Source organism: Pezoporus occidentalis, unplaced genomic scaffold (assembly GCF_034315485.1).
Source record: "Pezoporus occidentalis ecotype Australia unplaced genomic scaffold, CSIRO_AGI_Poc_V1 ctg48, whole genome shotgun sequence".
NCBI classification, from domain to species: domain Eukaryota; kingdom Metazoa; phylum Chordata; class Aves; order Psittaciformes; family Psittacidae; genus Pezoporus; species Pezoporus occidentalis.
The window spans coordinates 7,442,372-7,458,511 of NW_026915813.1; the positions used below are offsets into that span (position 1 = coordinate 7,442,372).

The window sequence follows — 16,140 nt, forward strand, 5'->3', positions numbered from 1 at the left end:
GTCTGGTCTTACTGTGCCTGCTTATAATGGTGTTATTGTGCATGCTGTTGAGGAAACTGAAGTTGCACCACAGGGAGGCTCAGACTACCAAGCAGTGCTAACAGTGACCTGGTGGATGTTAGAAAGCATGAAGCCCCTCAAATATTAAACTACTTTCATTTAATATTAAGTAACATGGAAAATTCTGGTTTTCCTTTCTAGCTGTTTTTAGGAATTTTGGTTTGTTAGTTTAAGTGCTGCTAGTTTATGGTACCAGTGTAATTTGACAGCACTAAACAAGAGGGTGGAAGGTAGTGTAAATGATGGTATCAGTAATTTGAAACTTTAAGTAGTCTGTTGAGCTATCTGTTGTGAGAATTACAAGCTATAAATAATACCCTGGACAGTGAGCATTAGTGCTTATGCAGAAGCAGCTTCTGGATCTATTGCTGCTTAGTTTATGCTGAGCAGATTTGTCAATTCTTTTCCATATAGCTTTATGTAGATGTTTGTCTTAAGTATTTGACAAATTGCTTAAAGTTGCTTGCTGTTTAAGATATTGGTGATGTGAGGCAGGTAAGATTTGAAGATAGAAAATGAAAATACCGTTTATGGTATAGCAAGTTTGCTATTGCTGTTTGGTGTTGCTTTTTTTGGATTAAGGAAAACATTATTTTTGAGTAACTGCTTGAAAATCATGCAGTGAATAGAACCCTGAGAATTGGCTCCATTCAAAGCTCTAAAAATTATCTAATAAAATAAATAAGAAAACCCAGCGTTTTAATATTTCTGGCACTGGGCAGGTTTTTGGTAATCCCCATTTGCTGCAGAATTAAGGCATAGTCTGTATTGATGCAAATTAAAGGAATTTCAAGGCTGCTATTGGTTTTATTTGCATGGAAGGAATTGCATCATAGCTTAAATCAGCATCTAGCCTATTGTATTTCCACACAATTTGAATTGGTCCTTCAGTACAACGCAAGGTTGTCAATTTAAGCTAGCTCATGTTACTTGTGATTTCCATGACCACTGAAATTTTTTAGTCTCATAATGTACAGAGAGTTCTGTATAGAGGAATGACTAGGAAAATAGTGTAGCTGTCCTCTGACTTCTATTATTCCGTGTCTGCTCTTTGAATGTAAATGTCAGTATATGCTTGTATATATCTGGAGTATATGTCTGGAGACTGGAAATGCATGCAAGCAGGGCTTGGCTAAGGGTGAATTACATAATGCTGTGTGCTGTTCCAAGGAGGGCCAGCACAGTACTGATGACAGGCTCTTCTACAGGAGTTGTAATGTTCAACTGTTGAAAAGATAGTTAGGGCCACACCTCTCTTACTTTTTTGTGCTGTTTAAAAACCTACTGGTGGCAGCATATTTCATGCTGATGTTGCTGCTGAAGTCCTGCTGAAACAGAACTAACTTTTGAATCCCTCTGTGTGCTTGATATAGAACAAGCTAGTGTTTTTCTGTGTTGCCTGGTCAACCTGTTCTCAACTTTAAGCTTAATAGATGGCTGTCATCCACTTCTTGCTGTGAAATACTTATTGAATGTAATTTGATTTCTGAAGGGAGTAGGAGGCCCATAGGAGTACTGAGGCTGACATTGTAACCTTGTTTTTCTTCATGACTGCCTGCCCTGAAGCACTGTGCTGCATGATAAATTTAACATGAAAAAAATATAGCCTGATCATCTAGTTGGTCATTAACATGGATTAGCAGGGAGCAACATTCATGTAGGGCAAGTTTGAAGCTACTTTTGCTGTCTTCACCTTCAGAGGTGTTGTTAGAGCAGTTAAAAACCAAACCAATGAACCAGACAAAACAAAAACCCAAACAAAAAAAAAAAAAACAACAAACCCCACCAAAGTAAAACAAAACCAACCAAATTAAAATCAATCTAAAGTTGTAATCTGAAATAGAAAACAGTTTATGCAAGTGTAGATACTGAGTGCTGCACCAGGGTATAAACACTGTGGCTTCTACACTCAACTGCCCAAGGCATGTTGCTGACATCCTCTCTTCCAAGATATCTATTTACAAAACAGGTGTGAGAGGGAAGGATGTTATGATTGCTGTCTAATGCTATATGCTTTAAGTTACTGTAACTGTCAGTTGCTACTCCACTGAAGCACTGTGTTATTTTCTGGTGATTAAAATAAGGAAAAGTTACAACCTCAGCTAATTAGTAGGAGCTGGCACATTCTAATTGTCAGTGCTGATTGAGGTGAATTTCAGCTGGCCTGCTCACTTTTCAGTATACCTGGTGTGTGTCACTTTTGTCATGTTTCAGTAGGCTTCTACTGAAGAAAGACTGGTTTGCTTCTCAGTACTGTTGTAGAATAAACATGTATGCTGTCTTCAGTCTTATTGTCAAGCAATACTTCTTACCAATAAATAGCATATAGAAGATATTAACAAAAAAAACAACCCAAAACCATTCTGAATGTTTTCACTGATGTACATCAATCTCCCAGTGCTCTACTGTGGTGCTGTAGGAAAGGGAGAGCATGGTAGCTTAGTGTTCAGTTTGAGCTGGAAAAGTTGGGGGTTTGTGGGCACTGACACTGGAATTCTGCTAATGTAAAATTATTTTACATAGTAAATCTGAATTTCTAGTGAAATATGTGCATGGCCAGAGATTCAGACTGAAATCCCAGAAGAAGAGTTGACTGTATTGATTATGCTTCACTTAAATGGTGAGTGGCCATTTAAGAGGACAAAACATATACCAAAAGTTCCGATTCTAGTTTGTGATAGACTTTAGTTGCTCCTTTTTTTGCAGTGTCTGTACTAAAGGAGGTATCTGATACAGTGGTGTATAATGAATAGTAAAGTGCTTTTTCCTAAATACAAATAGTTTGTCTGGGGAGATTTCTTTGATATTATGTAAAGAAAATATCACACAAGTCTAAGCAGTTAAGCAGTAGAACAGACGTGATTGGCCCTATGGTAAACAGCTTCAGTACGTACCTCATTTCTTACATGGTTATATGTTTATAATTACTACTGAATGATAAGAAAGTAAGTTTTGACAGAGTGACAACGAAATACTTTTAGCAGCCAAACTGACACTTCTCAATACTTTTTTTCTTCCTTTTCCCTTCCCCCTCAATTTATAAACTCTGTAGTTGTGTGGCTTCTGAAATCTGGTGTTCTGCACTGTCAGTGATAACATCTGTAGTGTATAGTAGCTATTTTAAGAGTTGTTTGTTTGTTTTTGTTTTGGTGGTTTTGTTTTGTTTTTTTTTTCCCCCTAATGTCACATCAAAACAATGCTTTTGCTTTGGATCAGTATATGAACCTATTTCTGGAATGCAGGCAAGGTGATTACGGTGATATCTTTCTGGGTGATCTTGCCACTATTTTGAGATGCTTAGAATGACTTGTAAATCTGATTGCTTCTTATTCACAAAACAGTTAAGAATCTTTGTAATGTGAAAATGATCTGCTTACAAACATACCCCAGACATTTTGCATCAAAGCTTAAAGTAATATGACAAAAATAAGTCTGTTGCAAGATCAATACCTGGAAAACAGTTTGTGGCTCAAAAGAAGAGGAGGAAATGGGGCAGCATTCCAGGAAGTAGATGTAGCCGTTCATACAGATAGAATATATGTGCTTTGTACTGTGAATTTATTATTTATTTATTTTTTTAATCTATTAATGGCTCTGTGAAATGTGTTCTATCACCTGTTACCAGGAATGATGAAAATTTGAAGCGTTTAAGTTTAATTTTTTTCAGCTACACTAGTGTAGACAAGAGACCTACAAGTCCTTATTTCGGTGCAAACTGAAATATGAATTTAAACGCATAAATTTTTCCATTGCCTGCAGCTTACCTGTCAGACTTTCAGCAGCTCTTTCTAAAGGGTCATTGTCAAAATTCACCACTAAGAATGTGTCCTTGTGGTAAGGTTTCTCAAGAAATACCTGCTCAACATTGTCATATGGAAATAGCTGGGGGGGTGGGGGAAGGTTAAATAAGTGTATTTGTTCATGCAAAGACACATCTGTGCAGAAGGAGGCTGTTGGTTTCTTTCATGTGCAGACAAACTTTTGCAGACTTTGTAAATGGAGTGAAGAACTTCCCTTCAGCTTTGTCAGTGTGCAGCTGTAAGCTGTAGCAGCTGGCCCGTAAGGACCAAAAATGTTTTCATGGTGGTGGTTGGTGTTTCTGTGTGTGTAATATTTCTGTAGCTATGAAAGCTTATGTTAACTGTCGCTGTTATACAGGAAAACTTTTGATTATTCTATAAATGCGTAAATATTTTTTCTTAGTGGGATGTTATTGTATGTAGTGCAGCTGTTCTGGGCATATTTGAGAGAGATTTAACTGTTTTCCTCTTAAATTTCTTCTGTGTCTCAGTATTTTCTTTCAATCTTCCCTCTTCCTCTTGTCTGCTCCCATTTTGTGGTTAGTAGGCATGAGCCTCTATGGAGATTTTTATGAAAACAAGTTCTTCAGCCGTCATTCTGGGAAAGATCTTGATACATTGCCTCAAATGGCTACAGCACCTACTGACATGTGTTTAGTTCTGCAGGGGTAACGTGGACAAAAGGATTGGGGCTGAGATCAGTTTAAGCAGATAAAAGTCACAAGATGCTGTCCTGATTTAAACTAAAGCAAAACATTAAATGATTGTGTGGAATTTTTAATAAAGAAATGTTTCTATTCGTTCTGTGCCTTTTTTTTTGTTTATAGCTTGCCTAAGCTTCCTCTGAGAAGCATATAATGAAAAAGGCAAAATGCCAGAAACACCTTGGTGAATGTGAATACTAATTTTTCTGCAGTTATATTTGGCTAAACTCTCTTGCTTATTGTAACCTGCTTTTCTACTGCTTGTCTTGTGCCTTGGTGTTGATTTTTCACAAAAATTAAAGGTAATTAATCTGACTTTTTCTTCCAGTTCATAACTGGACTCAAGAGGACACTCTTCAGTGGCTGTCAGAATTTGTTGAACTGCCCCAGTATGAAAAGAATTTTAGAGACAGCAATGTCAATGGAACAACACTTCCCAGGTGAATGTTTCTTCTGCATTAGTTTCAACTAATTCACTGTAGGTTGCTGCTGTAGTCTTTATGTGGGAACGGCTATGCAAGCCTAAAGTCAAACAAGATACAGTCAAATGCAAGGGGAGAGTAGCATCCTTGCAGTTTTTAAAAGCTGGCTGCTTTCTTTTTTTTTTTTTTCCCTGCCAAAATAACTCAAAATATAAATGCTGCTTCTTTTGTTTTTTGCTTTGTTTCTTGCTGTTGAAGCTTTTATCGATGGACACAATTCTGTACAGTAGTGAACTTGCTTTTGAACAATTTCCAATCTGTTGTACAGTTATACCTCAAACTACCCGTAGAACCCCCTTTTTTGAGCATAACTACTAAATTTCAGTATTGTGTGTACTTTAGAGAGTTGTCACAAGTCTTCAAATATGCCATTACCTCTAACTATGCTAGATGGATTTGTTTTATGCTTATTGCAGAAAGAAATAAATAGGGAAATGATTTATTGTTCTTCCTTTGCCATATGCTGATATGCTTTTTTAATAGCACTGTTGTCATTGTATTGTATCTCTTACTCAGAACTATAACCTATATAACTGTGGGAAATGCTATTGATGTATTTCTTTCCATAGACTGGTTTTGACTATAGCTTCTGGAATAGGTAACATTGTGTCTTATCATTAACAGGATAGCAGTAAATGAACATGCTTTCATGATCTCTCACTTGAAAATAATTGACCGGAGCCATAGACAGAAGCTTCAGCTTAAAGCATTGGATGTTGTTTTATTTGGACCTCTCACCCGTTAGTATTTTTTTTTTTAATTTTTTTTTTTGTCTTATCTCTTGTTTGTAAGAATTCAACAGATAGAATTTTCAGTGACACTTGATAGGTAGGACGGCTTGTCTGTTTTGTGAATGTACTGACAGGTTACTTGGCATGCCTTGTGGAACTGGGCAGTGAATTAAAAAAGATGATCAGGATGCTGGGATCAGGACAAAGATTCATTTCTGTATGAGATTATGTAGAAATTTTAGTATAATGCCATTTGGCAGATCGATGTTGGCTTTTGTGTCACAAGAAGTGTACTCTAAAAGTCTTTTGATGTTTAAATGACACTTGCAGCTAATGTAGCATTCCCTTCTGTATTAGTGTCCTGGGTTCCGCAGTAGCAGTCATGTTTTTCCTTTGTGTTAACTGGTGCAGTGCAGTGTTTTGACTTTCAGCTCGGGAACAGAGCTGATAACAAGGATATTTTGGTTTGGCCAAGGACTTTGTGAGGCTCATGCTCTGCCAGGGAGGAGGTGAGGCTGTGAGGAAGCAGAGACGGGGCGCCTGACCCGGGCTAGCCGGGGAGGTATTCCATACCACAGCACGTCATGCCCGGGGTGAGGGGTAACTGGGAGTTACCCGGAAGGACAGGGGCTTCCGGGTGGAACTCGTTTTCTTGGCCGGTGGTATCGTATTCTCTTCCCTTGTTATTTTCCCTTATCATTGTTTTAGCTGATAGTAGCGGTGGTGATTTGTTGCTGGACTGTTTTTGTCTCAACCCGTAGGAGTTGCACTCTCTCGATCCTCCTCCCCGTTCCTCCGGGAGCAGGGAAGGGGAGAGCCCCGGTGCGGGGAGGCGGGGGGGGGAGACGGACATGGACCTCGATTGTTGTCAGCTCGGCACCACTCACTGGGAGTGAGTGAACAAGCTACCTGACTGGGTTTAAACCACGACAATTAGCTTGGACAGTGTAAGCTGGGATGCTGAAGTGAGAGGGGATGACCTTCCCCAAGGAATTAAGAAAGTAGATGGTAGTGCAAATCCAATTCTAGTGTCTTTTGTGCAGACTTGAGTGTAAGTGCAGTTAAATTTAATGCAGCATTTTCACATCTGATCCATTCTTAGCATATCCAGACACTTCCATACCACATCACCAGTGGTGTGCATGCTTGCTAGTACGCAGTTACTGGTACTGTGCATGTTGGATATTCCTGAACTAGGAGGCCTTTCCAGAGTTTGATTGTCAGTTTAGAGAGTAATGAATGAGTTTGAAAGTCAGACCAGATCTGAGCTATATAGATTAAGTAGGTTGTATTAGAGCAGAGTTGATTATGCTGTATGGAAAATGCTCTGGAATCCATTTGAAAGGTTGGAGATGGCTTGAGATAAAGGAGATGGAATTTTGTTTAGTATCAGGTTTTGTCACCTTTTAAGCTTGGGGAGGGGGCAGAGGGGAAGTCCATAGTCTGTTGTCTGTATCAGTGAATTAGCTAATAATCATGTTGTTTTCTGTGCAGGTCCCCCTCACAACTGGATGAAGGATTTTATATTAACAGTTTCTATAGTTATTGGTTTTGGAGGCTGCTGGTTTGCATTTACACAGAACAGGACTTCAAGAGAACATATCACAAAAATGATGAAGGATTTAGAAAGTCTTCAAACAGCAGAACAAAGTCTTCTTGACTTGCAGGAAAGGTATAAAAACTAAAAAAAGTTAACGTTTGTTTTGTTTTGAGGCTAAATACAAATACAGATCCTTTACAGTCATAAATTACTTGCATTCAGCTGCCTTATTCATCTTCATTTTGCATGGAAATTGTGATTTCAGTGGTGATGGTGTTTTGCGTAGGAATTCCTCCTGAATATTTTAGTAGGCCATATGAAGGTAGAGAATAGGGTTTTTTTAACCTGCAGGTTTAGAAGTATGTACTGTTATTTTTGTATAATTATAGTTTACTTTGGAATGCTTAGATACATGGAAAATAAGAATATCCTGTTTTTAAGCTCTTAAGATTGAAGCAGACCTGGACTGATTACTTTCTGCTTTCTGTTGCATATTTGTGTGTGAAAGGTGATAGTCGTCTGTGGTGCACCTCTAACTCAGTTGTCTATGGAGACTTTTTATTTTATTAAACCTTTAATGAAGGCTCACTTAGAAGTTTGAATGTTTTGTCTGAGATGGATGTCACATTGGTTGATATAATTGCTGTTGATTCATGAAGCTTGCACAGTCTTTATCACAGACTGGTTGAGGATGGAAGGGACTTCTGGAGGTCATCTTGTCCAGCCCTACCTGCTCAAGCAGGATCATGTAGAACAGGTTGCACAGGACCATGTCCAGGCAGCTTTTGAACATGCCCAAGGATGGAGACTATGCCACCTCCTTGGGCAACCTGTTGCCAATGCTCAGTCACACCTATGATGAAAAAGTCCTTCCCGATGTTCAGACTTCTTGTATTTTGATTTGTGCCTGTTGCCTCTTGTCTCGTTGTTGGAGACACTTTCTTCTGAGAACTGCAACTTTTAACAAATATGCTGTGTATTTTCTCATATTTTTTGTTCAATTGTGAAGGCTTGAGAAAGCACAAGAGGAGAATAGAAATGTTGCTGTGGAAAAGCAAAATCTGGAGCGCAAAATGATGGATGAGATCAATGATGCAAAACGGGAAGCTCATCGCCTAAGGGAGTTGAGGGAGGGAGCTGAATGTGAGCTCAGCAGGCTCAAATATGCAGAGGAAGAGCTAGTACAGGTATCTGCAAAATGTTTATAATCTTAGTGTTGACTTTAAATTGGTCCTGGCTTTAATAGGTCCTTAGGAATGTTTAAAGCAGCATTTGTCTCATGCTAGATTTGAATGGAAATATCAGTCATGCTGTTATCTAGTAAAATAATCCTTAAACCCTAAAAAGACATACACTTTGTACATTAGCTTATCATAATATTCTTGAATTCGTGGAACAGAATACATATGTACAAAAGCTTTTTTCCTCTATTTTGTTAACAGATAAGTGATGATACCTTTGTCTCACTCCTCTGAGTAGCAATAGGTTGGATTTATTGCACTGAATAAAAATGCTGTCTTATAAAAATATTTAAGATTCAAATTAGGGAGTATATATAATAGTATACTTATGTATAATGGAGTATATGGAAATTCATACGCTGCATTTCAGAAATGCCAGATCCGCCTTCTTGACAGCAATTGGCACACACAAAAGCTCTGTAAAGCCTTAGTATGTTGCCATGGGTATAAAGGTGCTTATATCTCACTTTTTTCTGTTGTCAGTTCTAATGATACTTCTGGTGACACTTTTATTTCTTCTTGATTGTTAGGTTCGCATGGCTTTAAAAAAGGCTGAGAAGGAGTTTGAGCTGAGAAGTAATTGGTCTGTTCCAGAAGCATTGCAGAAGTGGCTTCAGTTAACACATGAAGTTGAAGTACAGTATTACAATATCAAAAGACAGCATGCAGAAATGCAATTAGCAATTGCCAAAGATGAGGTAATAAGTCCTAGCTAAAGATTTTTCTTGATCTGTTGCTAGATATGAGATGGTAAATACAAATTATTCAGATAAACGTTTGATACTTTTTTCTCCTCTGAGTTGTTGTTTGCAAACTGTCAATATTGCATTTCATCTTGCTTTTCAGGCAGAAAAGATAAAAAAGAAGAGAAGCACTGTATTTGGAACATTACATGTTGCACATAGCTCCTCCCTGGATGAGGTGGACCATAAAATTCTTGAAGCAAAGTAAGAGTATTACCAGGATGCATATTCTTTTGTGGTTATTCCTATAACAATGGAATTTTTGGGGAGTTACAGAATTTAATGTCTAAGTGGTTTTGCACTTTTAAGTAAATCAGTTTAAAAGATGTTAAAGTGTGAATATTTGGACAATCCTAATTGGCTCTTCTGGTATGCTGGAATGGCTGTACTTGTGTTGCTTTGCTTTATCTTTAAGAGCAGTGTATGTAACTTTAATGTGTACTTTTCTTCAGGAAAGCACTGTCTGAATTAACAACATGTTTACGAGAGCGTCTTTATCGATGGCAACAGATTGAGAAGATTTGTGGTTTTCAAATAGCACACAATTCCGGGCTACCAAGCTTGACCTCTTCTCTCTACTCTGATCACAGCTGGGTAGTTATGCCTCGAGTTTCCATTCCTCCTTACCCAATCGCAGGGGGAGTTGATGACTTAGATGAAGATACTCCTCCGATAGTTTCACACTTTTATGGTAAGTGCTGAGCTCAGTAAAAATAAAGGGGAAAAGTTGTGGAGGCATGGGATTTTGAAGTGAGGTGGGAGAAGAGTGCTGAAATCAAACAGGATTGGATTAAAGCCAAAAGAACCAAAATTCTATCTAGCATTTCAGATGCATCTTTTGGGACTTAAATGAGCTGAAAACTGGGCTTTGCAATAAAGATAACATGAAGAAAGTCTTTTTCTGTTTCAGTGGGGAAGTGAGGGGCAAATCCAGTTAAGGTTTTGAAAGTCTGCTTGTCATGCTTGGATTGCTGCTTAGACAAAAATTTATAAGTAATGCTAAATTTCTGTTAGCACACTTATCCTTTCGTACGGAAAGGATGCAGTTTGTCTAGGGTCCCTTGAGCTACCATGAAGATCACACCCTAGAAAGGCTGCGTGCTACATAGCTTTTAAAACATTCTTTAGTAGCTGGAACAAAATCTTCTTGTTATATAAAGGAAGCTTTCAGGCAGAATATTTGTGTTTGGATACAGTGGGTTGTTTGAGTGCACAGCAGAGAGGCCAAGTACTGGAGAGAGGGAAATCCAGCTTTGGTTAAACTATGATCCAAGGATATACACTGGGGATTCAGACCACCCTTGTATCTTGAGTTGTTACATCAATACAAGAGCCTGTTTAATGGACGTTTTGATTAATTGGACTCTAGAGGCAAATCAAAAAGATGAGCTCCCATGTAGCTATTTAAACAAGCAATATCAAGCTGAGGAATGGGTAGGGAAGAAAACTTTGTCATGCGTGTACATTTTTCTTCCAGGGCTGTGATTCTCAGAAGAAATTAGAACTACATTTTAAAATAGCATAAGGAGAATGATTGCCACTTTGCTGGCTTCATTTATTGTGCTTGGAGCACATGGTTTTTCTTCTGAATGTAACAAACTTTCTACAGGCTACAATGAAAAGTTCATTAATCGCCCTACAGCACTACTTAAAATTGAATGATCTGTGGTTGAAACCACAGGAGTCAAATTATTGTAGGTTAGTTTGGTAAGTTATTCCTATCCTTTAGACAAAAATGACAAATGCACATGAGGAAGGACAGAAGCAAAATGGCTTGTCTCACTCGTGAGGCTTCAGGCAAAATGCAGCATGCAGACGGATCAGCTATGAACGCAACTGTTTCAATCTCTGGACCTAAACCTAAACCCTAATCTGGGCTTGTTATCTTGCCCCAGTGTCATTTCATCTCAGTATTGACAAAATTGGAAGTCTACCAGAAAGACTTCTTTGTGCTGCAGCAATTGGGATGATGGTTTAAATGGTGTGAAGTAATACAGCAGATTAATCAGTCCTGAGATGAAGAACAAAAGGGAATAAAGAAATAATGTACAGGAGTGGAACAAAATCGTACATGAAGGTGATAGTGAAACTTCCACTTTTCTGCTGACTGATTAGGATACAGCTAATTTCTTAATCTAGTGAATTTCATTTGTAGTAGACAATTTTAGATGCTAAATTCTCATTGCTGAGTCCTTCATAATTCTGTGTATATACACTTACAAGGAACCAAAACACTTATGACTTCTTTCAAAATTCACTGATGGTATGATCTTGGTTTTTTTTTATACAAGTGAGTAGGATGGCATCTGATTTACCTCAACATGTAGTATGAATTTTCTAAATGCGTTCTTATTCTCTTATCTCAGTTCACATTTGCTTTTTGCGGAATAATTTTGTGATGACCAAATCTTATTTTTGATCTGTGAACTCCTGCTTTTTAGGTCAGTAATGGAGCACATCAGAATAAAATCAGAAGTTTCAGTTACATGACAACTGTCATGTTGGGAGTTTTAAACCTTTCTTTTCTGTTCAGCTGGGTGGAAACAAAATCTAAGTGTTGGTGAAGGTGCAGCTAGTAGCTGTTTTGTGAAAGTTCTGATTCCCTGCACTAAACCAGAATGACAGCCCGACCTTTTCTGAGATTCCAGGAAGGGAACTGTAATCTACCTGATGGTAAACTGGCATCTCAGAACAAAATGAATTTGTCAGGCTAGACATCCTTGTCTACAAAAATAACCTTTTCAGTTTTTTTTTTTAGTGTTTGGTAAACATTTTGAACATCGGGGTAGGTCTGTCTTACCTAAGCAGTAATGCATTCTGTGGGACAGTTTGAGGAGGGATGTGAGAAGTCCTGAGGCTCATAACAGCTAGCCTGAAAACAGGTCTGTAGATTTATTTCTATAGAAGTTTTGCTGCCTAATAATATTTTCAAGGAGGAATTGGAATAAGAACATTTTAGTTTATCACTTCCTGTTAGAAACTTCCCTGATAAGTCTTGAGTTGCTGTTTCCACCCATTCTTAGTATTTTTGTTTCCAGAAATTCGTAGTTAGCCTGGCAAAAAAAAGTGTTGGCAAAAAAAAGTGTTACCAAAAAGGAAAATCTTGAGCTAAAAATGAGGTTGAGTTCTATATTTTATATGATGTTACATGAATGAAACTGATCTTCTGCATCTAATATAACTTTCAACTAAAGCAGCCTATTTCATGGCTGTTTGGTTAAGTGTATCTACATTGCAAAACCTTTAGATATTCTCTTAAGCTCCAAATTGCCACATGAGTAAAATACAGGTTATTGTGTAGTATACTAATTTCAGCACTGCTATTTTTAGCTTATAAAGGGTTGGAAGTTTTAGTAGAATTTTTCTTTGTTCTCAAGAGATCATAGTGAGCCAGAGCTTCAGTGCACATGGTCAGAGTAACATTTGGCACGCACAGACTGCGGCAGTTGCATCTTAGTTAGAGCTTCATCTAAGTGTAGAATGTATAAGGTAATGCCAGTCTTTCTTTAATGTCACTTGGAGGGTTTTGGTTTACTTTTTCTTTGCCTCAGGGTCCATTGTAAAACCTCCGGGCACACTGGCAAGAAGCAGTAGCTTGTGTCGATCAAGACGCAATGTTGTGTCATCATCTCCACAGTCTCAGCATGCTTTGCACTCCCCTGACCCTGACATCCTTTCTGTGTCAAGCTGCCCAGCAATTTATCGAACTGAAGATGAGGAGGAAGCCATTTACTTCTCTGCTGATAAACAATGGTATGGAGATTAGCAAATAGCACTTGGAAATCTGATAGGATTATTTGAGAGTAACAGTTTAGAATTAGGGGTTGAACCAAGCAAAAAGTTAATCTGTAGGATAATATAGATTAATATAGTCCACATGGAACAGAGAGAGTTCTTGTCTGGTGTGTGTATGTAAATAGCTAGCATGTCATATACAGTTAAGTAATGTTACAGTCCAGGGTGCACTGAACTAACCCTGATTCTCCATTACAATATGTTACTGGCTTTTACATCTGAAACTAGGATCAAAAGCAATGTCAGCTACTGGGCGAAGAGAAGATGGATGGTAACACAATTCTTACAGCATGTTGAGCGTGTACCTACTCTTGTTACATGGCCTCATAGGAAAAGGTTAAATTCCTTTTGGAAGGAGCAAATGAGCTTGTTGAAAGGTAGGGACACTTGTCCTGAAGAAACTTTTTATATGTGATAGGCTTAAATCTCCTCCTTTCATTTTATAACTTTTCTGACTTCACATGCCAGAAAGATAGTTTTTGTTCTTTGAACTGAAACACAAATGTCTGATTCTGGGTAGATGCTGCTGTCCACAAAAATGAGATTGCAGAATTAACTATCTTAAGTTTAGATAATGAAATGATGTAATGCAAGTTGTGACATAAACTGTTTAACTAAATGGTTTTTGTTAATTAACTAAGGAAAAGTGTGGGTGGTGCTTTTAGGCTAATGTTATTGATTCTAAATTAATTTCCTTTTTAAACTGTAGAAAGGAATTAGTAGTTTCAATTGTGTTTTCTCCTCTCTTTGCTCTGATTCAGGGAAGTACAGGAAACAGTTTCGGAATGTGACTCGTTAAATTCGTCCACTGGAAGGAAGCAGTCTCCTCCAGCAACTCTTGAGATGTACCAGGTGCTTTCTTCTCAGAAAGTATCCCCAGAAGAATGCTCCCTGGAGGAATCATCTACAGGAGACTCCTCTTCTCTAACTGCAGATATTTCTAGGGGCTCTCCTGACTGTGTAGGCATGGCAGAAACTAAGAGCATGATCTTTAGTCCTGCAAGCAAAGTTTATAATGGAATCCTGGAGAAGTCCTGCAGCATGAACCAGCTTTCAATTGGGATCCCTATCCCAAAGCCTCGTCACACCTCTTGTTCTTCAGCCAGCAGTGATACTAAACCCAGCCATGAAGCTGCTTCTGTCCCCAGGATAAGTAGCATCCCACAGGACCTCTACCAAAATGGTGAAAAAACCAAAAAGCCATCAAAAATAAAAAGCCTCTTTAAGAAGAAGTGTAAGTGAGGTGGGCAGAAGCCTGTAGTAGTGTTACAAGAACTATTTTTTAAATCTTTAGGAATGTGATTCCATTTGAGCATTCCAAACTGGATGCCCTAATGGAATGATCTGTAGGTCAACTATATTTAACTTCACTGTACTGTCAAAGGTCATGCCAGCTGTCAATGAGAAATCATTAAAAAGTTCAGACAGTTTACATTCATTTCTGCCTATTTATTTTTTTTGTTTTGTTTTAGTTTGTCTGTCTTAGTGTTTGTTTTGTTAGGGTTCTTTTTTTTTTTTTTCCTAAGCTTTAATGGACTAGTAAGCCTTCCTGGGCTTCCCAAAGTTCTTGTTTACTGGAGCATCTTCCTGTTGTTCTGTAGAGCTACGACATTTATCTACTGGACTTTAAGAAAAAATAAAAAGTAGAACTAATGAAATTGCACTACTGTTTTACAGACTGGAAAAGTCTCTCTACAAGTGAAACTCAAAGACTTGTATTTGTCTGAGAAGATTAATCTTTTCACTTTTAGATCTTTTGGGGTTTTTAAGTAGAATTTAGGATTTCTAATTGACTTGATTTCTGGAAATGGAAATGCCATGCTTTTATTATGGGAAGCTTTGTTAGATGCATTTATTATTAGAATGATTCAAGTCCTGCTGTAAAGATCATGCTTTTCCCAGGACTTTCACTGTGATTTTTGCTTCACTGCAGGCTGTACGACAAAAAAAAAAGGTAATTTAACCAGAGAAGAGGCTCTTGATTCCTTATGCAAGTGATGGATATGAATCTTGACTGAGGACTGAAAATATTTACCCTCTTCAAATGAGGAGGGGGGATAGTAGCTTTTGTTTACAGACTGACAGACAACGGACATTTGGTTTGTAAAAGTTTGTATTGTGGCAAAGATAATAAATTGGAAACGTTGTGTTTGGGAATGTTCCAATTTAAGGTGATACTTGTTTCAGAGGTCCTGCTAATTGAAAGCTGTTGCAGGCTACATTGCTTATGCTTTCTGCTGTGTGTAAGGTGTTATTTTTTTTGGATTAGCTATTAATGTCTTAATGTCCTCCTTTTGTAAGATTTCATACACTTTATTTTTGTATAGTTTGAAGATTCAGCTGTTCAGACATGTCTGAAGTAAATGGTATAATTTTATAATGCATACTGTTACACTAACTCATAATTTTAGATATATAGGTGAGGCTTGACACGCTTCAGATAAAAGCAATTTTTATGTTAAGCTTTTATAGGGAGAGAAGAAATTACTAGGAGGTAATAAGCCTTCTTAGAGCAACAGTAGCTTCTTATTCAGAATCATTTTTTTTAACAGTTGGCGACAACAAATGTACTGCTTGAGTACCAGTGCCTTTATTGAGTCTGTTTGAAAATATTAATACCGAGCATAAATTTCTTTTGAGGTACATTCCAAAGAAATACTTCTTGCTCTAGTGAACACAAACAATTTACGTAGTGATGGCTAAATGGTTTCAGCTCTTCCACAATAACAGGTGCCACTGCCAGGGACCTGTGATTAGGGGCTCTCTTCTTGCCAATATGTACATGCTGTACTGTATGAAAGAATTAATTCACTGACTGCCTGTTTCTTTTTCTAGTAAGGAGCTTTCAAAACCTGTAGCTAATTGGAGTCAAGTGATGTCATTTTCTACTTAGGTTCCACTGTACATAACTGATGTATTAGTTCTGTCCTCAAGAAGTGGTGGTGATGTTAACAGATGCATTTACTGCAGCTAGTGAAATGGCTAGAAGAGTTAGAAAATGGGATGGAGGCCTCATGTGTGCAAATACCTTAAAAGTCCTGGTA

The 16,140-nt window shown here is 37.9% G+C and overlaps 1 protein-coding gene across 4 annotated transcripts in view; it reads left to right on the forward strand.

The window, feature by feature from the left end:
• The window catches only part of STIM2 (stromal interaction molecule 2), a 61,721-nt gene extending 47,187 nt beyond the window's left edge, over nucleotides 1-14,534 (forward strand). For 3 of the 4 annotated variants that reach the window (XM_062636542.1, XM_062636544.1, XM_062636545.1), the window contains 9 exons: nucleotides 4,893-5,004; nucleotides 5,671-5,786; nucleotides 7,272-7,449; nucleotides 8,327-8,504; nucleotides 9,089-9,256; nucleotides 9,405-9,505; nucleotides 9,754-9,992; nucleotides 12,853-13,054; nucleotides 13,858-14,534. In XM_062636542.1, coding sequence (XP_062492526.1) covers nucleotides 4,893-5,004; nucleotides 5,671-5,786; nucleotides 7,272-7,449; nucleotides 8,327-8,504; nucleotides 9,089-9,256; nucleotides 9,405-9,505; nucleotides 9,754-9,992; nucleotides 12,853-13,054; nucleotides 13,858-14,338 — 1,775 coding nt within the window. In that variant the 3' untranslated portion in view covers nucleotides 14,339-14,534. Of the gene's footprint in view, nucleotides 1-4,892; nucleotides 5,005-5,670; nucleotides 5,787-7,271; nucleotides 7,450-8,326; nucleotides 8,505-9,088; nucleotides 9,257-9,404; nucleotides 9,506-9,753; nucleotides 9,993-12,852; nucleotides 13,055-13,324; nucleotides 13,474-13,857 lie in introns of all 4 variants that reach the window. The other variant, XM_062636543.1, reaches the window with a different exon arrangement.
• Nucleotides 14,535-16,140: the final 1,606 nt, after the last annotated feature.